The sequence below is a fragment of the Aristolochia californica genome, unplaced genomic scaffold, assembly GCF_029961685.1.
Source record: "Aristolochia californica isolate CCGP_79_NKW_82.1479 unplaced genomic scaffold, dmAriCali1.0.hap1 SCAF_15, whole genome shotgun sequence".
NCBI lineage: Eukaryota > Viridiplantae > Streptophyta > Magnoliopsida > Piperales > Aristolochiaceae > Aristolochia > Aristolochia californica.
The window spans coordinates 1,669,814-1,692,606 of NW_027181826.1; the positions used below are offsets into that span (position 1 = coordinate 1,669,814).

Below are 22,793 nucleotides of genomic sequence, written 5' to 3' on the forward strand. Positions count from 1 at the left end.
ATGGAAGAATTATGAGTGATTAACGGGATTACACAATCATCGGATTTACAAAATATTTTTCATGATTTCTCCTTAAGGGAAGAAATCTCAGAGTAAATCTTATCACTCCCCCTCAAGTTGTGCATACAGATATCAGATGCCCAACTTGCTAAGTGAGTTGTATAAGTTCTTGCTGTATACTATGCTTCGTCAGAGACAAAATATACTATATATCCGCTCTTCTTGAACGCTCCATCGGGTGTGATCAGCAGAAGTCTATTTGTGCGATCCGATTCGGATGTTCAATTCGGTCCGGTTCGGTAATTCGGTTCGATCAAGTCTAGTCTGAGTCAAATCTGGTATCGTCATCTTCTTTGTCGAGAGCACTTCTGAACCGTGCTCTCACAGCGAACCAGAGATGAATTCAAGACAGTCTTCGGTGACAGGTGACGACAAAACGTCTTCGGTGACGACAGCGCGTCTTTAGTGATGACAGAGCATCTTCAGAGATGACATAACGTCTTCGGTGACGACATAGCGTCTTCGGTGATGACAGAGCATCTTCGGTGATATGGTGACGACAAAGCGTCTTCGGTGAACATAATGTCTTCGGTGACGACATAGCGTCTTCGGTGATGACAAAGCATCTTCGGTGATGTGGTGACGACAAAGCATCTTCGGTTCAGGGGTCCTGTTTTCGAACACTCCCCCTCAAGCTGGGGGTGAGTGAATAGTATGAACGCTCAGCTTGATGCAAATAATATTTTTTTTCAACTCCTAATAGTAGAGTTTGCCCCGTCTAATACCATAACCAAGAATCTTCCGGGTTAGAATGTCCTAAATGGGTAACATTTGCCATAGGGGGCTGCTATTTAGCTTCCATGGATGTCCCCACAACTTTCCCAGCTATCTTTTTACAGGGTTTTTTGGAGAAATCCTACCACTAGACCAATTTGTAACCAATTGTGTAAACCCTTAGCAACTAATCGAGCCTTATACATCTCAAATGTCCCATCGGATCTAAGCTTCACCTTATAGACCAATTTGCAACCAATTGTAGCCTTACCAGGTGGAAGAGTTATTAAAATCCATGTTTTGTTTGTTTCCAAGGCTGTGATTTCTTCAGCCATGGCAGTCCTCCAATGAGGAATTTTGACTGCTTGAATGAATGTTTGAGGTTCAAAAATTGTTGAAAGAGCAAGAACAAAAACTGTGTGTTTAGATGTAAGACAAAAATAAAAAACAAAATTGGAAAGAGGATACAAAGTACCTGTTGTAGAACTAGCCATCACATTAGAAGATGTTGGAGGTAAAGCTGTTGAAGAGGCCATACGGAAATAAAAATCATGCAGATATCTAAGTAACCTATAAGCCCGATAAGATCTTCTAAGAGGTGGATCATTAGAAACAGGTACTGTGATTTGTTTCAGCAATGATGTGTGGATGCTGATTTGGAGAATAAGGTTCAAATTCAAGAGTTATAGGAGAGGAATGATCATTTGAAGAAGATGCAATATCAGAATTATGAGAAAAAATATCAACCAATGGTTTAGGAAGAACAACTGCAACAGATGAGTGCAAATTCTGAGATAGTGATTTAAAAGGAAATATATGTTCATGAAATGTTACATCTCGGAAAACAAAAAAAATATGATCATCAAGATCATATAATTTGTAACCTTTGATGGCAAGAGGATATCCAATAAATATACATCTACGAGCTCTAGGAGCAAACTTGGATTTGTTATGCGATAAGGTTGAAGCATAACAAAATGATCCGAAGACCTTCAAATGATCATAAACAGGAGGCTTATTGAAAAACAACTCATGAGGACTTTTGCCTTGTAAGGATGGAGAAGGAATTCTGTTTATTAAATAAACAACAATAAGAATCGAATCAGACCAGAAATGCAATGGTAAATGAGATTGAAACATGAGTGTTTGAGCCACATTTAAAATGTGTTGATGTTTCCTTTCCACAATTGAATTCTGTTGTGGAGTTGCTACACAAGATAGTTGATGGATTACACATTTGCTAGCAAAGAATGAAGGCATGGCAAATTCACTGCCATTATCAGTTCTCACATACTTGATTTTAGTGTGAAATTGAGTGTCAACTAGAGCTATGAAATTTTGTAAGAGAACCCGAGCATCATATTTGGATTTTAACAAATAAACCCAAGTACTACGAGTATAATCATCAACTATTGTTAAGAAGTATTTAAAACCATCCAAGGAAGAAGATTGAAATGGGCCCCATATATCACAGTGTATTAGTTCAAAAGGACAACAAGATTTTGTCTGACTTTGTAAAGGAAAAGGCTATCTCTTGTGTTTAGCAAGAGGACAAATAATACAAACCATTGAATTAGGAACAACAATTTGTGGAACAACAAAGGAAAACAATTTCATTCGAGATTGAGATGGATGACCCAATCTCTTATGCCAAATGTCAAAAACTGAAAGTCTGGAATTAAAACCAAAAAAATAATTAGAAAACACATTTTTAGGAGAGTTCACAGGTTAATCTGGTTTCTGCAGTAGATAAAGCCCTTCACAAGCTTTACCCTTCCCGATTATGCTCCAATGGATGTGGTCCTAAAGAAAACAAAAGTCATGAAAGATTGTTGTACAACATGAGGAAGATTGAGTAAGCTTGCTGACAGAAATTAGATTAAAGTGGAAGGAAGGAACACACAAAATATTGTATAATGTGAGTTGAGGAAACAAGTGAATGGATCCAATATGTGTAACTGGTGTAGATGAACCATTTGGCAATTTGACAAATGAATTATGAATAGGTTGATAGGAATCAAAAAAGGATATAGAATGAACCATATGGTCCGTGGCACAAGTGTCAATGATCCATTCACCACTAGGAATCAAACCAGATTTAACAGTGTTAAAAGAAAAAAACAGAATGTGAAGATGCAGAATCAAACTTACCAGATAAATGTTCAAGTAGAGATGTTACCATATTAGCATTGTGTGGCGAGGGATTGGAAGATTGAGCATGGAGTAATGCCAAAAGCTGTTGACATTGCTATGAAGTTAAATGTAATGAAGGACTAGTTGATGATTCTACTGCAACATTGTTAATAGACGCAGAATGATTAGCAGAAATATTGGAAGAATTAGAAGAATTGGAGGATTTGCTTTTAGATCGATATCCTGGAGGATATCCATGCAACTTAAAAATTTTCTCCAATGTATGGCCTGGTATAAAACAATGAGAGCAAATAGGTCTACGAGTGTTAGACTTATTCTGATGAATTGGTTTAGCAGCAGAAGAGATAGTAGTAGCAGAAGGAATGGCAGGTAACATCACAGATCCAATCTCTCGTTGGCGTTCTTCTTGAATAATTAGAGAATACACTTTATTAATTGAAGGCAGAGGATCATTAAGAAGGATCTGACCTCAATTGTGTGAGAATGAGTCATTTAGTCCCATTAAGAACAACATGACATACTCTTGTTGCTACATATCCATCAAAGATCTCAACGCACCACAAGAACAAACAAGTAGTGGACGGTAATTGTGTAACTCATCCTATAGACTTTTCATTTTTGTAAAATAGGCACTTACAACAAGATAATCTTGAGTGAGAGATGCGATGGACTTCTGCAGTTGATAAATGCGAGGTCCATTCCCTTGAGAAAACCTCTCATTGAGATTGGACCACATCGCATGAGCAGAATTGACATAAATGACGTTGGCAGCTATCTCTCGTGAAAGAGAATTCAAAATCTAGGAAAGAACCATGTTGTTGCAACGAGTCCAAAAATGAAACATAGAGATGCTTCAGAAGGAGATGGAAGTGATCCATCAACGAAACAGAGGCAGTTAATGCCATTAACATTGAGCGACGCCTTGTGTTGAAATTTTCACTGGTGAGAAGCTGAGTGGCGAGAACATTTCTCGGACTATCTCCATGATGAAGGTAATATGGATTCGAAGAATCCATTGGACGAAAGGAACTCAAGGTCTCGTCTAGCTCTGATACCATGATAAAATCTACTCTGGAATTTGTATGAAAACAAAGCAAATAGAGAACTCTTTCTGTTATGTCAAAAAAACAAAGTACTGTTACAGAAGTTACTGTAAGTGTTTATATACATAACCAAAAAATGAATAAGTCGGCGGCTAACTTAACTATACAACTCAACAATTCAGTATTACAACTCAACAATTTAACTCAGCAACTCAACATTACACTTTACAAGTCAGCATGAATACAACAACCGAAGACTCCTAATAGGAACCACATCAGATGGAATAGGATTCCCACTTTGGAGAAATAAATCGAGGAGCGCTTTCTGGAACTTCCTCGCCTCGCTCTCATATTCGGTTACGTTCGTGCCAAAGTATCTCTTTCCGATCATTGACATCACCACATTGTTGAAGGCCAAGTCTCCAAACCACTCTTTCATATCAACTCTGATAGCAGTTTTTGTGTTTCCTATCCACTGTTTATACAGATCTTCCATGGACAACTTGACCTCCGCGGCGCGAACGTGCTTCAGTAGCTCCAGCTGGCGGGATGAGAGAAGCTCAAGAGTGGCTATTTTAAGGATGTCACGCCAAAAGATGCCATATGGTGAAACCCCAAAGGTGGTATATAGTAAGCCAAATACTTGCCAGCAGTAGTCAGTGGGCGACTTGCAAGAACTCTGTCATTGGTAGTCAAGCACTCCTTCGCCATTTCGGAACTGCTCATCACCACAGATCGATGCCAATCCAGATTGTGATCAGGGTACCGTACTTGTCAGCTAGGTCTCCCAGCGTTCAACCTAGAGGCTGCCGGTCATCCATGAGCTTACGGAGGTGACCTATTATTGGCCACCATCCAGGGACTTCCGATGGTGTGGAATTGCTTCCCGTTCTCCCATCTCTGGACAAAGATTTCCAGAGACCAAAAGCCAATAAAAGGACCAAGAGCCCTACCGCTGCTTGCTGTGGTCAAGGCATTCCTACTTCCATGGCTACCTCGATGAATGGAAGGTGTTGGAAGACAGGGCCCAAACCCACACGACCAAGGAAGACCCACATATCAAAGTGTATAAGAAGATGTGCCCAAGCCCATAAGACCAAGGAAGACCCATGCAACCAAGAGATATAGAAGATGGGCTCAAGGTCCATTAAGGAGAAGGCCCATAGGCCCACATACATTGATGGTAGGATGGTAAATAAATGGTCATCTCATAGAGATGGCATTGATGTAATTATGTTAAAGTTCAAGGGTTAAAACCCTAAACCCTAAGTTCAACGGTATTATTGTAATATTATAGTTTCATAAATCTATAAATAGAGCTTCAGGGGGAGGGTAAGGAAGAATCAATTCCATAACCCTTCTTCCTCCAGTTTTCTCCCAATGGGTTTCTTTCCCATTGTCTCCATGAGCTAAATTCATGGAGTCCTGAAAATCAACAAAAGGTGCAGTCGACTATCTTGTATTTATAGTAAAAGCTACAGTGCATGTAGACTAACCCTTCGCAAATCAGAGACAACACACATGGGTGGTGGTTAAAAGCCACGTACCATCTCTCTCCACGTACCTGTGGCCTTTTCTTCAATTAGGGCTTGCTCGATTATATGTGATGCATGAAATGATGGCAAACCCTTCGACTTTGGAGATGAGTCCCTCATTTTTTCTTTGGTCTTTTGGTCTCCAATAGATGGCACCATGTAACTAAAATTTCTTCTATTTCTAATTATGAAAAATTCATTCCAGAAGGAGAGACATTATGTGTTACGTAATGTCTAAGATCCCCTCTATGTTTAACTATTTTTATGTATCTAGTGTTACAAATTACATAGTTTACAATGAAACAGAGATGTACCTACGCATTACTCCGTTCATTCGATTAGACTGTTTGTGGTAAATGAGAGCCTCTTCATTTGAATTACGCCAGGTAATCTTCTTTGGCAAAAATTGGGGAATCGTGCTTCATACCTATTTTACAAATCATTCACATGAAGCAATCGCGCGGGATGTGTCTCCCCTCCCCTGACAAATGTTTTCCTCATTTCACTTTGTTCTCCCTCTCTCTCGGCCTTCCTTTCCCTAAATTTTTTCCTCCCACTCTTCTCCTCGACTTCTTCTCCTTTCTCCCTCTCGCGTCTACTTCTTCCACTCTCTTCTCCCTCTTGGCTTTTCTCCCTTCTCGGCCTTCCTCTCCTGAATTTTTTTTCCCCTCTATCTTCTCCCTCTCGGCCTCCCACTCTTCTTCCTCTCAGCCTCCATCGCAGAGCATAGGAGGCCGAGCCTCTGTCGCAGAGCCTCTTGGCCTCCCTCTCTTCTCCCTCTCGGCGTACCATCAGAGCGCCGCCTCCGTCGTCTTTGCCGGTTGGCACGCCGTTGTCTCCTGCCATTATCGGCACCATGAGGAAGATGACGCTAGGTTAATTTTTCCTAAGTTAGGATAAATTAAACCAACGTCATAACTTCATTATATTTATTTTTTAAAATAATCCATATTTTTTATTTATAAAATAATTATTTTTATTTATTCAGTATATTCATTTTGTAATTATTGTATTAATTTAGTGATTTAATAGTCATAATTAAAATATTGTTAAAGTAAACATTTGATAAATTGTTTTGGTTTAATTATCTCATTGTTATAATTAATTAAACCAATGGTTTTAAATTTTATGGCAATATATTATTAATTAATAATACGTAAAAATATATATCATGTTATCGATATAATTATATATATATATATATTTATATTTTTTATTATTGTATTAAATTAGTGATTTTTAATGTTAAAATATATCTTATGTTATTAAAAAATAATTTATTTATTAATTATATTCGCTTATGTTATTTTTTACTTTATTTATTTATAATTTATTCTAGTCACACATAATTATTGTATTAATTTATAATAAACTATAATCATTAAGTAATATAATATAGTCTTTCATTAATTAGTTTATTAATATATTTTAATACTACACATTAAATCACTTATAAGTGTAGTAACCATGTTTATTTTGGTTAATTATCTATTTATAGGTATATGTTCTACTTAAGTATATTATAAAAAGTTACTCATTTTTTTTGTTTATATCATATTTTTCATTTTGGGGGTACTAACACTGGAATTTATTTTCAATTGCACTTGAACTTGTCTACTCTAACACCCAAGGATGAGTTGAAGTTGAATCAATTCATTTAAGATGAATTGAAATCTTAACTTCATTTCAAGTTCATTGTAGACTAACCCCCCCTTAATGGAAATATATTTTATCAAAATTTTGTGCGAAATATGACTAAAAATAAAGTTTAATGGTATGCAAAATATTTATACTGATACTTGAACAGTACATGCACACACATATTATTAATTCAGTTTCACTTCTATTTGTTATTAAGTAGAAGTATTGATAGATATCACTAACCTTGAAAAAGCACTTTGAAACAAATTTTCCTCCATTACAAAACTGTCTATTCATCTCCATAAGATCAAGAACTTGGCTAGGAATATGTGATATTTAAATATGATATTAATCTTTCTCAATTGGCTAGGAACATGTAATATTTAAATATGACATTATTCTTCTCCATGATGTTCCACTCATTGATATGTAATATTTAAATATGATCCTTTTACTTTGATTTCCTCCCAATACTTCATTCATGACAGTAATTTGATGCTATCTACATGAGGTCAATGTAAGCCATCCTTATGTTGAGACATTCCAAATGCAGTTGAGACCTGACCTTGAATCTCTTACAACTAGAAACCTCTCTTTGTCTTTATTTCTTTTTCCACTCACTTTCTCTTTCTCCATCCCTCCTTCCCTCCATCTCCTAGTTAAAAGGATTAAAAATAAAAATAAAAAATTTAAAACTTCTCTCTTCCCCATTTCTCCTGCCCTTTTATCTCTCTCCTCTTCCTTTCCCTCTCCCTCTCCATCCAAAATTTAAATTAATAATAATATGTTAAGAATTATACAAATTCATAACCTATCTCCCCCCATTCCCCTCTCCTTCCCACAAATAAACCAAATTAAAAAATTAAACCATCCCCAATACCCTCTTGACTTCTCACTCTCTCCTCTATTTTCGTCTCTCCCCACAATTAATAAATTAAAATTAAATTAAATAATTAAACCATTAAAAGTTAAATATTGAATCTCTGTGATGGTCTCATTGTATTCCCCTAATTTCATGATGATTACTCCTTTATGCATTGACATAAGTGCATGACACTCCCAATAACAGTTGTTAAAGAACAATTAATCAAATATAAATAATTAAAAGAATAACTATTTAAATAACTAATCAACTCAAGCATATTAAAGAAGTAACAAAATTCAAGGTGCTACACAAGCACTCAATTAAAAAATTAACTAAAATGTAACTATCCTTACATAGGAACAAAAATGAAATAAAGCAAAGTGTAAAGCTTTGAGAAGAGGAGATATATGTTGGCAACCTAAAAAAATTGTAAAATGAATAAACTTGAATGAATTAATTAAGACATGGGCTAAAAAGACTTAAGGTATAAAACACAAAGACTGAGACATGGGTTGAAAACTAAGACCATGGCCAAAAGACTAAAGCACTAGCATTCCCTCCGGCACCCTTTTCTCTCCTCTCCTCTCCTCTTGAACATATACTTGAACAGTACATGCACACATATTATTAATTCACTTTCACTTCTATTTGTTATTAAGTAAAAGTATTGATGGATATCACTAACATTGAAAAAGCATTTTGAAACAAATTTTCCTCCATTACAAAACTCTCCATTCATCTCCTTAAGGTTAAGAACTTGTACTTGTTTATTAATCTTTTTCAATTAGCTAGGAATATGTAATATTTAAATATGATCATTTTATTTTTAAATATTTTATTTATTAATGTAATAAATATTATCCTTTTACTTAGATTTTCTCCAGCTATTTCATTCTTGACAGTATTTTGATGTTTTCTTCATGAGGTCAATGTCAGCCATCCTTTTATGTTGAGACATTCCAAATGTAGTTGACTCCAAGAGACCCGAAATCTTACTTTGTTGCATTGAGACCTAACCTTGGATCTCTTGCAACTAGAGACCCTCTCTTTGTCTTTATTTCCTTTGCAAATCTCTCTCTCTCTCTCTCTCTCTCTCTCTCTCATCTCCCTCCCTCCCTCCCTCCCTCCATCACCTAGTTAAAAAGATTAAAAATTAAATAAATTTAAAATTCTCACTTTCCCCATATCTTCTGGCCCTTTCCCTCTCTCCTCTTCCTTTCCTTTATGCCCTTTTCCTCTCTCCCTCTCCCTCTCCCTCGCCATTAAAATTAATAATAATATATTAAAAAATATACAAATTCATCACCAATCCCCCTTTCCCCTCTCCCTCCCAAAAATAAACCAAATTAAAAATTAAACCAAAATATTTGAAATAAACACCTTTAACTAAGACTCTTTTGTGAGACCTCCTCCAGTGAAACTCTTGTAAGACTCTACCATATTAATCATGGCTCTGTGATACTTCCTATTGTGAGAGTCATATGAGACTTCCATATTTGTTCTTCAACACTCCCCTTCAAGATGGAGTTTATAACATTAGTTAGCAATGAAAAATATTTTTGGTCTTCAATGTTCATTGGCTAAAAATTTTATATAGATGTTAAATCTTCATTATTTTTTCTTCCCCTTTCTTGAATATTTTGGTCACATAAAAAATACCACAACATGTGGAGCAAAATACTCTTTTCTTGTACTTGTTCTTCAAGTTCTCCTCCTCAAGCTAGGGATAAAAAAGACATAGAGACCCAACTTTTATAAAACACAATGTGGGAAAAGAAAATCACTCGTAGCTGTATGAAAAAGCTCCATACACTAGTCAAAGTGGTCATAGTCTAAAACACACTCGACCAATTTTAAAGGCGGAGAAACTGCCCAACTTTAGGGTACAACAAAGAGACTGCTCACTTTTTAAGGATAGCTCAAGCACAAATCACCTCTTGGGTGAAGAATAAAAGACTTGAATCAAGCTAGATGTTGGACACACTCTTATAATTTTTAAGTAGTGGGTCTAAGCGTTGTGTTGAAGTAATAAAAAAAAATGATAAACGAAATAAATACTAGGCGACTATATAACACTCATACTTCCAACCAAATCTAGAACATGGCCTTTAAAAAAATAGGGGAGAGTAAAATGGTAAAATGTAATAAATTTGACCAAGTATAATTTTTTGGGGGTGACCACAATTTTTGGAGTTGATGATGCGTAAGATACACAACCAAATAACAAAATGCAAAACTTGAAACATGAAATTTTTGCATACCCTAAACAAGCACATTGTGGAGTGATTAATTTTAACCAAAACTCTCTATTAGAAAGTGAAATTTGGCTAAAAAACAAGGATTTTAGGAGAAAAGGATACTCAGTTCATGCCAATGCAAGGACAGATAATGAAGATAAAATATGAAAAATGAGAGATTTTTGGCAGAATTGACCATTAGTACTTATGATATTAATATCTCTAAAAATATAGATTAGTATCACAAAATGTTTGTTACTTAAGAAATTAGACTCAATGATATTTAATTTGATACCTAATTTGACATAAAAAACTTCATTCTGGAATCTGTTTTGACCTCTTTATTTTCTTCATTCTATAGCTAGATAGTTGTTGACTCTAATGTGTATATCTCCTTACATATATATCAGATTGACATAAAATTTTATCCTCATGAAGTTAGACTTTGACACCTTTCATTGAAATATAATATTGCTTCATAAAATATACTTCTTTTGAGAGAATGATTCTAATAGATTTTGGATTTTATAATCTGGCCGCTATGAGTACTCTTTCTTCTTTGTCCAGCAAGACCATTGACTCTTCCAATATTGATATCTCCTTCTAGAAAACTTAAATTGAGAATTAGTATAATATGTAATACAATAGGGTTACAAATATATCTTTTGATGTATAATTCTCCATATAAAGTTTAGTTCTTTACGATATAAAATGGCTCAAAAGTTTAGGCTTTTTGTTGTTGCTTGAACCTCTCTTGCGGTCTGACCTTCAAATATTGGTTTCTCTTTGTTGGAAAGTAGATTTGAAAATCTTTGCATCAATATGTAATTTGTAAAATGAAATGTTATGTATGGAGGTGCGAATGTTAAAAAAACTATGGATACTGGGACAAGAAAGAAAGAAAAAAGATAGAATACAAACCTAAACTACTAGAGATGATAGATTAGAAAAGGACCACATTATCTCTCTGGATTGAGCGAGTCGACTCACAGAACCCACTTTGATACCATGTTGGATTTCTAGAAAATAAAAAAAATTTCATTGATTGTTTGTAATTTGAGTACAATGAGCCACTACTGATAATAGAAGAAACAAGTAAAATCCAATTACATTTAAACTACCCTTATCCCATTTACACCCAAAATTAAACACTAAGGGCCTGTTTGGGATCCAAAGAAATAAAATAAAAGAAAAGGGTAGAGAAAATTATTTTTTGTTGTTTGGCAGCAGATAATCATTGAGAGAAAAGAAAATCACATTCTCTCTTAGTTAATAAATTTTATCTCTCAAAATGATAGAATTTGGGAAGAAAAGAAAAGAAATAGAAAGTTGAGAGAAAATATTAATCATCAAAATTTTAAAATATTGCTAATTTTTTTTTTCCACGTGTATCCAAACAACAGAAACTATATTTCTCTTCCATTTTCTCTCTCATTTTTCATGGGCATCCAAACAAGAAAAGAAAAAACCTCTTTTCTTTTCTCTTTGTCTTTCTCTTCTCTTCCTATTTTTTTCTTTGCACTTTTTGTGTTTCAAACACACCCTAAAAGATAAGTCCTAAAACAATTGAATAACAAAACATAAATAGAAGACTAACATAACTAAAATACCTTAACTAAGACTTTTCTATTATACCTCTTCCTATGAGGCTCTTGTAAGACTACACTATATTAATTATGGCTATGTGAAACTACTTACTGTGAGAGCCATGTGAGACTCTTCCATATCTGCTCTTCAACTCTAAACAACTATGTTGATGTCTTGAATATTTTAATTTGTATTGAATTTCTGGAAAAGAGAAAAAAATTCACTAATTTGATTTAGTTTGAGTACATAAGCCTCTATTTAAAATAGAAGGAACAAATACAATCCAATTACAATTAAATTACCCTTATCCCAGATATACACAAAGTTAAACACTAAAATTTAAGTCCTAGAACAATTGAACAACTAAACATAAATAGAAGACTGACATAACTAAAATTCCTTTAACTGACACTCTTCTGTGAGAGCTCCTTCCATGAGATTCTTGTTAGAGTCCACCATATTAATTTTGGCTTTGTGAGACTTCTTACCGTGAGAGTCATGTAAGACTATTTCATTTATGCACTTCAACAATTTTGTTAAGTATAAGGCTCTTTTTTATTTTTTAATATTTTCCTTTTTAAACTCTACTTCCTTGTAGTGTTTTCCAAAAAATTTGATGCTACATTTAATACAAACATAATTAATTAATTTTTTCTAAGTAGTTAAAGGATATAAAGACACAACTTATGCAGTCAAATAAAAATATAAATGGTGCAAATTATAAAAGGTAACACAACCCATTTTTAGATATACAAAAAATTCTTTAGTTTATAAAAGAGTAATAAAATTAATATGATAAGTTTCACAATTATGGATATGACTAAGGGACCCTTCAATCAATTATCTCATTGGATAATTTTTTTTGGAAAAAAATACTTTTAATCGAAATTCTTGTGTTTATGCTATCAGTGGAAACATCAAGAAAGTCAGTAATAGTGTTTGCGTTCACACTAGAAATAAAACATTTTTGTTGATAATAAATTAATTTTCTAGTAAGATATAAGTAAACTGAAACCATTTTAGTGATTTTTGGCTTATTTTTTTCAAAGTTTCTTTAGAATATAGAAAAGTTATTTATGATTGTTAGATGTTGAACTGAACCGCTTTAGAGGATAAACTGAACCATATTAGAGTATGAATTGAACCACACCTTTACAATTGAGTAAGGGTGGTATTTATACAATTTATAATAGAGAAGATAAGCTTTACATGATAAGATAAATACAACATAAGATAAATCTAATAAGATCTTATCCGATAACTAAAGAGATTATGCTTATCCCTTATCATGCCCCCTCAAGATAGCCCACTTGTTAGAGAGGCCAATCTTGTCTCGTAGCAACTGAAACTATGAACTTGGTATGTAAGGAGATTTGTTTCGAGGGTCTTGGAAGCAAAATGACAGGAAGAGCAGCGACACTAGTAGCTGCTGGGGCAGACAGAATCGAAAAGAACACATCGTCTGGTGAAGAGATGTGAAAGAGAAGTGGCACTAGTAGTGGATGGGGCGGACGAAATCGAAGTGAACACATCATCTAGTGAAGAGATGTGGAAGTGCAACGACACTTATAACAGATGGAATTGGAGAGAACACATCGTTCGGGGAAGAGAAGTGGAAGAGCAACGGCATTGGTATCGGCTAGGAAGAAAAATGACATTGGTAGTGGCTGAGAAGAGCAGTGGTATTGGGACTGGCTAGGAAGAGCAGTGACACTAGTAGTGGCTGGGAAGAGCGGCAGCATTGGGAGCAGCTAGGAAGAGCAATAGTACTAGTAGCGGCTAAGATGAGCAACGACATTGGGAGCGGTTGGGAAGAGCAACAATACTGGTAGCGGCTGGGGCAGACGAAATCGCATCGTCCGGTAAAGAGATGTGGAAGAGCTGTGGTTAGGGTGGACGAAATCGAAGAGAATGCATCTTCCGGGTAGTTCAGCTTGTGAGGGTGTGGTAGAGCGTGAGTTACGGGTGGAGAGGAAAAGGAAGCAAAAAATAAATAAATCGTAGGATGGCAAATGTAGAAGATCGATCTGCTTTGATGTCATGTTAGATGTTGAACTAGACTACTTTAGGGGATTAAATGAACCACATTAGAGGTTGAATGAAATACACCTTTCCAATTGAGTAAGGGTGGTATTTATACAATTTAGAATATAAAAGATTGGCTTTACATAATAGCTACAGAAACGCCATTGTCTTGCAACCAAGATAACTAAAAACTTCACGAATTCGTAATTTTATGATCGTCACTATATATAAAGATTAGCGGGAAGACGAGGACTCAAAAGGACTCCAAGAGGAGTGACTTTTGGACTTGTTAGTCCGGGGGCCTCAGTCATATCGATTGGTTCATCAAATGGCGTCTCCACATCAAACTCATGAAGGAAACGAGCAAGTGTTAACTGCAGAACCTTGAGCGCAAAAGAGGCTCCTGCACACATTCGTCGACCTGCGGAAAATGGGATGAATTCAAAATGGCGTTCGCTCACATCTACGTCTGCGTTTACAGTGAGAAATCTCTCCGGCAGGAACTTGAGGGGGTCCGTCCAGATACGCGGGTCTCTCTGTATCTTCCACAAATTCACAAACACACTGGTGCCTGCAGGAATTGTGTACCCACCAACAGAACAGTCTTCCATGGCCAGATGTGGTGCTGTTAGTTGAGATGCAGGGTACAACCGCAACGTCTCCTTCACTATGGCTTGGAGGTAAGGCAGGTTAGTGATATCTGATTCATTAACGTTTCTTTCTTTTCCAATTTGGGCATCCAACTCCTCTTGCGCTTTCTTTAAAACATGACGATTAGTCAATAGCAGGGAGAGAGCCCAAGTCAGGGTAACGGAAGTTGTGTCTGTCCCAGCTAAGATCATTGTCTGCAAATGGAAGAAAGATAAAAGTTTATGGAAAGGAATTTATGCTCGAGGAATTCACAAGAAGCTTCTGAAAAGGGAATTTCTTGGATGGAGGATGCGGAAATTACCAAACAAGTTGCCTTTATGACTGTATCGGGATCGTACTCGGCGAAGTGGGATTTATACATTATAGTCAACATCACATCAAGAAAATCTTGATCAGGTCCATAGTTGTTGGAGAGCCTCCGGAGTCGATGTTCCTTCAACCAGATGGAAGCTAAGGAGTCCAACTCTTTCAAAGTTTTCTTCATGGCACGTATGTGACCCCCTATATCAAACCACTCAAGTATAGGAACCGCATCAGATGGAATAGGATTCCCACTTTGTATAAATAAATCGAGGAGTGCTTGCTGGAACTTCCTCGCTTTGCTCTCGTCTTCGGTTACGTTCGTGCCGAAGTATCTCTTGCCGACCACTGACATCACCACGTTGTTGAAGGCCAAGTCTCCAAACCACTCTTTCATATCAATTCTGATTGCAGCTTTTTGGTTTCCAATCCACTGTTTATACAGATCTTTCATGGACAAATCGACCTCCGCGGCACGAACGTGCTTCAGTAGCTCCAGCTGACGGGGTGAGAGAAGCTCAAGAGTGGCTATTTTACGGATCTCACGCCAGAAGTTGCCATACGGCGAGAACCCAAAGATGGCATAGTTGTAACCCAAATACTTGCCAGCAGCACGCAGTGGGCGACTTGCAAGAACTCTATCATTGGTAGTCAAGCACTCCTTCGCCATTTCGGAACTGCTCACCACCACAGATCGATGGAAGCCAATCCAGATTGTGATCAGGGTGCCGTACTTGTCAGCTAGGTCTCCCAGCGTTCGACCCAGAGGCTGCCGGTCGTCCATTAGCTTAAGGAGGTGACCTATTATTGGCCACCGTCCGGGGACTTCCGGTGGTGTGGAATTTCTTCCCGTCGTCCTATCTCTGGACAACGATTTCCAGAGACTAAAAGCCAATAAAACGACCAAGAGCCCTACCGCTGCTTGGACTGGCAAAGGCATTCCTACTTCCATGGCTACGTTGATGAATGGAAGGTGCGGCCGAGTGTCCTGTATTTAAAGTAGAAGCTACAGAGCATGTAGAATAACCCTTCCATCTTTCATTACGACAAACTCATTCTAGAAGCAGATGATTGCCAATTTTAGTGGACGACTTCAAAACCGTGATCATATTTCTTTGACAGACTGCATAGACATCAATAATTGAGATGCTTATGCCACTAACAAAGATCATGATAACTAACAGTGATAGCAGAGGTCAATGATACTGTATGTAGCACTCTGAGGCGAATGAAACATCTGAAATAGTTTAGGTTGTGAATAGGGCTGGCTTATAACCGAGTCGGCTCGCTAGTGGCTAGAGCTCGGCTCAGTTCGATCCGGGATTGACTCGTTTAAATTAACGAGCCGAACTTGGTTCTAAGACCCATCCCAAAATGAAGAGCTAACTATTGAAGCCTCTTTCTAACTAATAAACTCAAGATCTTTGTACTCACAAATCTATGTGGAACTATTCCTTTAACAGATCCCATCAACTTATGAACCCCTTTTTTTTTTGTTCCTTTAACCTGTTAGATGTTATATATTGTGCAAATATAAATAAATAAATATATACTGTATATATATCGTTCATACAAGCAGAGTTAGACAATGCTTACCTAGAGTGATTTGAGTTTTCTTGTATGAGATATTGAGATCGAGCCTTGCAAGGCCTGAGAGGCAAGGAAATAAACCAATAGAAGGACATAGGGCTTCCTCATTTTGGCCTCTGAGCTGTTTTATTGGCTTTTACTCTCTGCAAATCATAAGGAAGGAAGCGTGGAGCCGTTTCTGCACTACCAGAAGTCCCCGGACGGTGGCCAATAATAGGTCACTTACATAAGCTCATGGATGACCAGCAACCTCTCGCTCGAACGCTGGGAGCCTTAGCTGAAAAGTACGGGCCCCTGATCGCTCTATGGATGGCGTTCACTACCAATGAGAAAGCTCTTTCAAGTATGGCTGCCGGCAAGTATCTGTCTTACAACTGTGCCGTTTTTGGGTTCTCATTAGCCCATCAGCTCGAGCTACTCAAGCACGTTCTTGCCACAGAGATCGATTTGTCCATAAAGGATATGTACAAACAGTGGACAGGAAACAACAAAGTGGGAATCAAAGTTGAGATGAAAAGTGGTTCAGAGACTTGAGTTTTAACAACATCGTGATGATCGTGTCAGGTAAGAGATACTACGGCACCAACGTAGCTGAAGAGGAGAGTGAGGCCTGCAGGAAGATAATAACATTTTAGAGGGTTACATACCAAAAAAATATGATTGATAAATAAAACAATTGAGAAAAAACAAGGTAAGAAGTGAGAATTTATGTAGAACATTGTTTTTTTAAACTCAAATCAAACTGCTAAGACAATCACAGTTTAACTGACCATGAGATATTCACTGTTTCAGTTTGAAAATACCCAAAAAAACAAGAAAAAGTGACTAGGTCGTCTGAGAATTAGGTCAAAAACACTTGCCCATATATGTAGAGTTTAATGTTCAAGCTCCTTCTTTAGAATTCAGATGACCAAGATCATCACCAAAAGCTTGTACTAATTATTTAGATCACCTCCTTGAACCCTTTCCCTTTGGTTCAATCTATTTTTTTGAAAATTCCGCTGCTACTTAAACCTTTTTCAAGTCTTTATTTCCTTGAGGAGCTCAAAATCATAAGAAAAAATTGGACAAACTTACCTTTTAGGTCAAGTTTCTTCGGTCGTCAACACCAGAAATCGGTTACAGCTGGTTGAGAGATGAAGAGGCCGAGGGATAGGGTAGAATGAGGTCTGGTGAGGAGGAAAATCGTCATCATTATCGTAAAATAGGGCAGCCTTCGTCACTGATTTTACTCTCAAAAGTTTTGGAAGAGAGTTTCTTAGACTTTTGCTTTCAATTTCGAAAGACTTTGAAATCGAAACGAAAAGTCAAAACGAAGACAGGCGTAAACCGAAAGGGGTTTTATTTATCAACCGAGCCGGCTTGCGAGTTCGCGAACCAAACCATTGCTCGAACTCAATTTGAAATGCTTTTGAATCTAGCCAAACAAAGCCGGGTCAGAGCCGAGCTTGAACTATTCACTAACCGGCTCGGTTCAATGCCTCCCTTCAGGAAAAAAACAGAAAAGTGAATGAATCGGATACCAAGAACCTGCGATTCCTCCTCGCTATTGTGAAAGAAAGAATACGGCTTCATCCTGCCAGCACCCGTCTATTTCTGAATTTGTGGAAGATACAAAGAGATCTCTGTACGCCCTCAACTTCCTGCCAGAGAGGTTCCTTACTGCTAATGCAGATGTTGATATAAGAGGGCAGCATTTTCAACTTAATTCCGTTCGGATCTGGCCAATGAATGTGTGTAGGAATCTCTTTTGCACTTGACAATTGCCCGTCTCCTTCATGGTTTTGATATAAAGACACCATGAATTATATAGTTATATTAATAGTAAAGATTGTTTTACCCTTAAATTCCTAAAAGAAAACATTAAAAATTATTAGAGTGAAAATTTATCAGAAGAAATTTTTCATCACATACTAATTAAATTAAATATAAACAATTTTTTTCCAAATAAAAGGCACTACAAATATACATGCAAACAAAATCAAGTCTAACACTATAAAGACCAACAAAATGCTTGTTATATGGAAGGATCATGATGTGAGGAGTTGTCTAGTGTGAAGAGGATGCACCATCAAATATACGAGGGAGTATGCCACTAGTAATAATGTATTCCCTCATATGAGTCAACTCAAAAGAAGGAGTTGGGTGATGTGGTTTTGCTAACCCACACATAGGGATGGCATTGAGTCGAGTCGAGTTAAGCTCAAACTTGCCTATGTTTGAGTTGTGCTTGATTTAAATATTTTGAACTCAAGCCGAGCTCACCCTCGAGCCTAAAATTTTAATCAAGTTTGAGCCCAATAATTTCAACTGAGTTCGAGATTGAGCCGAGTTTGAGCTCTAACCTGCTTTTAAAATTTTGCATAAAATACATGTCAAATAAACAGTATATAAAATTATGCATAAATTTTATTTAAAATTGGGCATGACCTCTGCATAAAATTAGACATGACCTCTGCATACAATTCGGCATGACCTCTATATAAAATTCGGCATGACCTTTGTACATAGTTTACCGAAATTACATGCCAAAAATATGCTCCCCCCATTTTGATTTGTCTTTCCAACTAAAGACTCACTTTCTTTCATTATTGGTACTATTTTTAACTCTCCCAACCCAAATAACAGATAGTTACAAGATAGTGTCTGGAAATCTATAGAAAGGACCATCGAGGTGGAAAAAGAACCGTCACGAAAACCTTAAACAAGAAGTAGTTTGAAGCTTTCCATGTCCAAAATGACCTAAGAAACATGCACATGCTTAAACATATCAAATAATATTTTTATAATAACAGTCTCACCGAATGAACAAATGCCCACAATGCCAACAAAACTACTTAAAAACAAAAGAAATAGAGAATCATACCCTTTGCTTAAGGGTCTGGAGCCTAATGAACCTTGCTAATTCAGGTGCAATAACACTTGAAAGGGAAATAATTTTGTCGGAAACTCCATATAAAGGGTATGCAGGAATCGATGACAGAAATCATACAACAGAGTCATCATTTCTTGCCTGAAGATTGAGCATCCCTAATGGAGACCGGAGGATGTCGTCACCGGGAAGTGCTACCGGTTGATTGAAGAGGTTGTTGAAAAAATAGGGCATTGTTGAAATAGGGCATCCCTCCAAGCAAAGTTTGAAAGTTTTCTGACTCTCTCGATTTGTTAGAGAAGACAAGATAAGTGGAGTTGTGGAGAGTGGACGGGAGAGGAGGAGAGACTGAGAGGGGAGAGCGGTGATTTTTTTGTCCTGTCTCTGCAACTCTGATTTTCTTGAAGAAAATGAGTGAAGATCCCGAAGCCCGAAATTTTTTAAGTTACCGAGCCAGCTCGCGAACCAAACCGTGGCTTGGTCGAGCTTGGCTTTGTAACTAAACGAACGCAACCCAAAACTTAAATTCGATTCGAGTTCAGCATTGATGAAGCCGAACTCGAACTATTCACAAACTGGATCAGTTAAATGCTTCCCCTACCCTCACACAACTTTATCTCTACTAGCTCTCCAAAGTATGTTGCCCTGGCTGCACCACTATGTGAGCCTAGAACTTAATCTATGATGTGGGAACACGGGAGCAACAAAAACTACCCCCTTGTTATAGTCAATTCTAGCACACAAACCATACAACCTTCTCCTACATCAGGTCCTACTAAAAACTGGACAAATGTTACTTCCACTTCAGCTTCTTTCTTGCTGTAATTTTTTACTTCCACTTGTGCCCTTTCAAATTTACTTCTCCTTCTCCTTCACCTTTTACACTTTGGGCACTAATAATACTGGGCATACTTTTAAGGGTGTCAATTATGGTCATGACTAGTTGTGTCCATGCAGCTTTCCTTACAAGGCCCCCCAGCTAATCCAAAGGGCCATGGCCATGCATGTGAGATCTTCAAAAGAGGAAAAAACGCTAAGAGAAACCGGCCTCATAAATGAGGTGATTTGGCGCATTAAAGCTGAAGTGACTAATAATAGAAAAAATCAAAAACTCCCACTGTAAATACCATGATGCTCCGTCGTAACAGCTAATGCAGACAACAATGAAGACCCGCATTCCTCCAACAGTCGCCAAATACAAGATGTTTTTGTTCCAAAACATACCTTGCAGCTTTATAAGTACACACTGAATCCTCTTCCGAACCTTGCTTTGCAATGGAGATTCTTCTCGTTCTTCAAGTAATCCTTGGCTTCTTGGCTCTGTATCTCTTCTCCGGCCTGTTCAGGTCATTCTACAAGCGCCATCAAGGGCCTCCGGAAGTGTCTGGTTGGAGGCCGATAATCGGCCACCTTCATCTCATCGGCGGCAACCGGCTTCCCCACCGAACGCTGGGAGCACTTGCAGACACTTATGGTCCCTTGTTCACCCTCTGGATCGGCCTCCAGCGGGCTGTCGTGGTGAGCAGTTGGAAGCATGCGAAAGAATGTCTCACTACCAACGACAAGGTGCTCGCCAATCGCCCACCCCTGACGGCCGGCAAGTATTTAGGCTACAATTTTTCCGTTCTTGGGTTTGCCAAATACGGCCCTTACTGGCGTGAGGTACGCAAGATCGCCACCTTGGAACTCCTCTCGACCCACCGGCTTGAGTTACTCAAGCACGTCCGTGTTAATGAGATCGACTTGAGCATTAAGGATCTGTACAGAAAATGGGCGAAGAAGGGAACCAACGCTCCTCTGAAAGTGGAGATGAAGCAGTGGTTCTGGGACTTGACGTTCAACAACATTGTGATGACAATCGCGGGGAAGAGATATTTTGGCACGAACGGCGTCGGAGACGACAAGGTGGAGGAGAAATGCCGGGAGGTGATGGACCAGTTCTTTTACTTGACTGGGATCTTTGTGTTGTCTGAAGCAGTTCCTTTTCTTGAGATGCTTGACGTGGGGGGTCACATACGCGCCATGAAGAAGACAGCCAAGGAGTTGGACGCGCTTGTCTCCGTCTGGGTGGAGGAGCATCGACAGAGGAGAATCTCCGGCGTGTATAACGGTGATCAGGACTTCATCGATGTGATGTTGTCGATCCAGGAGAAATCACCTATCCCTGGTTGTGATCCAGACACAGCAATAAAAGCAACTTCCTTGGTAAATTCGCATGTCTCACTTAAGTTTACCCAGTCTATCAGAATTAATTCTCATTTGTTCAAAGTTTTTTGCAAAATTCTTGTTTGTAAGTAGATTTTCTTGCTTTGCAGACGTTTGTTCTTGCTGGGACTGACACCACATCTCTCACCCTGACCTGGGCTATAGCACTCCTACTGAACAACAGAAGTGCTCTGAAGAAGGCACAAGAGGAATTGGATGTAGTTGTGGGCAAAGAGAGAAACGTAGAGGAATCAGACATTAAGAACCTGCCTTACCTGCAAGCTATTGCCAAGGAAGCCATGAGGCTGTACCCTGCAGCCCCGCTCTCCGGGCCACATCTGGCAATGGGCGACTGCAAAATAGCCGGATATCATGTCCCAGAAGGCACTCGCGTGATACTCAACCTCTGGAAATTACAGAGAGACCCAGAAGTCTGGTCCAACCCCTTGGCATTCCAGCCCGAGAGGTTCCTCACTAACAACGCTCATCTAGATGTGAGGGGCCAGCATTTCGAGCTCATCCCCTTCGGGTCAGGTCGCCGGATGTGCCCGGCGATATCATTTGCACTCCAAGTCATGCACTTGACTATCGCTCGATTACTTCATGGATTTGATCTTCAGACTGTAGGAGATGAACCAGTAGATTTGACGGAGGGCATGGGCGTGACCATTCCCAAAGAAACTCCTCTTGAAGTTCTCATCACCCCTCGTCTCCCTGCCAGCCTTTATTAAGACAGCATAGACAATGAGACCAACTTATGAATCCAGTTAGTGGCCAAGAGACTTGTTTCTGCAGTGTCTGCGTTACTGGGTCCTTTCCAGTATCTTATGATTAATAAAAGTTGTTATAGTTCTCTCAACTGGTAAAAATTTGCAATCGGTGTAGATGGCCTTGATACAGTTATCTCTGCCAATGAATTATGAAACTCGCTAGTACAGGGTAAATCATATTTAATTTTTGGGAATTTCCCTAAAATACCTATTTAAAATAAATTATCTTAAAAACACTGACATCATCAAAATATTTTTAAAACTATCCAATTTTGACCGGTCAAATGCTTATGTGTGCAGTCAAATGCGACACGTAAGCTTTGACTACTTATGTGTCACCATGTTATCAGTGCAGTAAACATAGATCAACACGTCGTCTGCCACATTATTATTTCACCACATCATCTGCCACATAAGCTGACACGTCATTAAATAAAAAATTAAAAAATATTTTTTAAAAAAAGTCAAATACATATCGTGCCACGTAAGCCCTCACTTGTATGTTTTTTTTCTCAAAAATCTCTCTTCCTCGATCTTTCTCCTC

General features: G+C 37.9%; 4 protein-coding genes across 4 annotated transcripts; 2 read left to right on the forward strand and 2 right to left on the reverse strand.

Annotated features, from left to right (window-relative positions):
* Positions 1-4,203: 4,203 nt before the first annotated feature.
* Positions 4,204-4,682, reverse strand: LOC137952127 (cytochrome P450 CYP82H23-like). Its single transcript, XM_068799195.1, has 2 exons — positions 4,619-4,682; positions 4,204-4,541 (listed from the first exon to the last, which is right to left on the reverse strand). Exons 1-2 carry the CDS (start codon positions 4,680-4,682, stop codon positions 4,204-4,206), a joined length of 402 nt encoding a protein of 133 aa, XP_068655296.1.
* Positions 4,683-14,001: 9,319 nt separating this feature from the next.
* LOC137952128 (cytochrome P450 CYP82D47-like) lies at positions 14,002-15,764 on the reverse strand. The gene is made up of 2 exons (XM_068799196.1): positions 14,814-15,764; positions 14,002-14,706 (listed from the first exon to the last, which is right to left on the reverse strand). Exons 1-2 carry the CDS (start codon positions 15,762-15,764, stop codon positions 14,083-14,085), a joined length of 1,575 nt encoding a protein of 524 aa, XP_068655297.1. The 3' UTR covers positions 14,002-14,082.
* An 872-nt stretch (positions 15,765-16,636) lies between these two features.
* On the forward strand, positions 16,637-16,936 carry LOC137952129 (xanthotoxin 5-hydroxylase CYP82C4-like). The gene has a single exon (XM_068799197.1). The coding sequence runs from the start codon at positions 16,637-16,639 to the stop codon at positions 16,934-16,936; it is 300 nt and encodes a 99-aa protein (XP_068655298.1).
* Positions 16,937-20,447: 3,511 nt separating this feature from the next.
* LOC137951631 (cytochrome P450 CYP82D47-like) lies at positions 20,448-22,338 on the forward strand. The gene is made up of 2 exons (XM_068798426.1): positions 20,448-21,479; positions 21,590-22,338. Exons 1-2 carry the CDS (start codon positions 20,550-20,552, stop codon positions 22,208-22,210), a joined length of 1,551 nt encoding a protein of 516 aa, XP_068654527.1. The 5' UTR covers positions 20,448-20,549; the 3' UTR covers positions 22,211-22,338.
* The last annotated feature ends 455 nt before the right edge of the window (positions 22,339-22,793 follow it).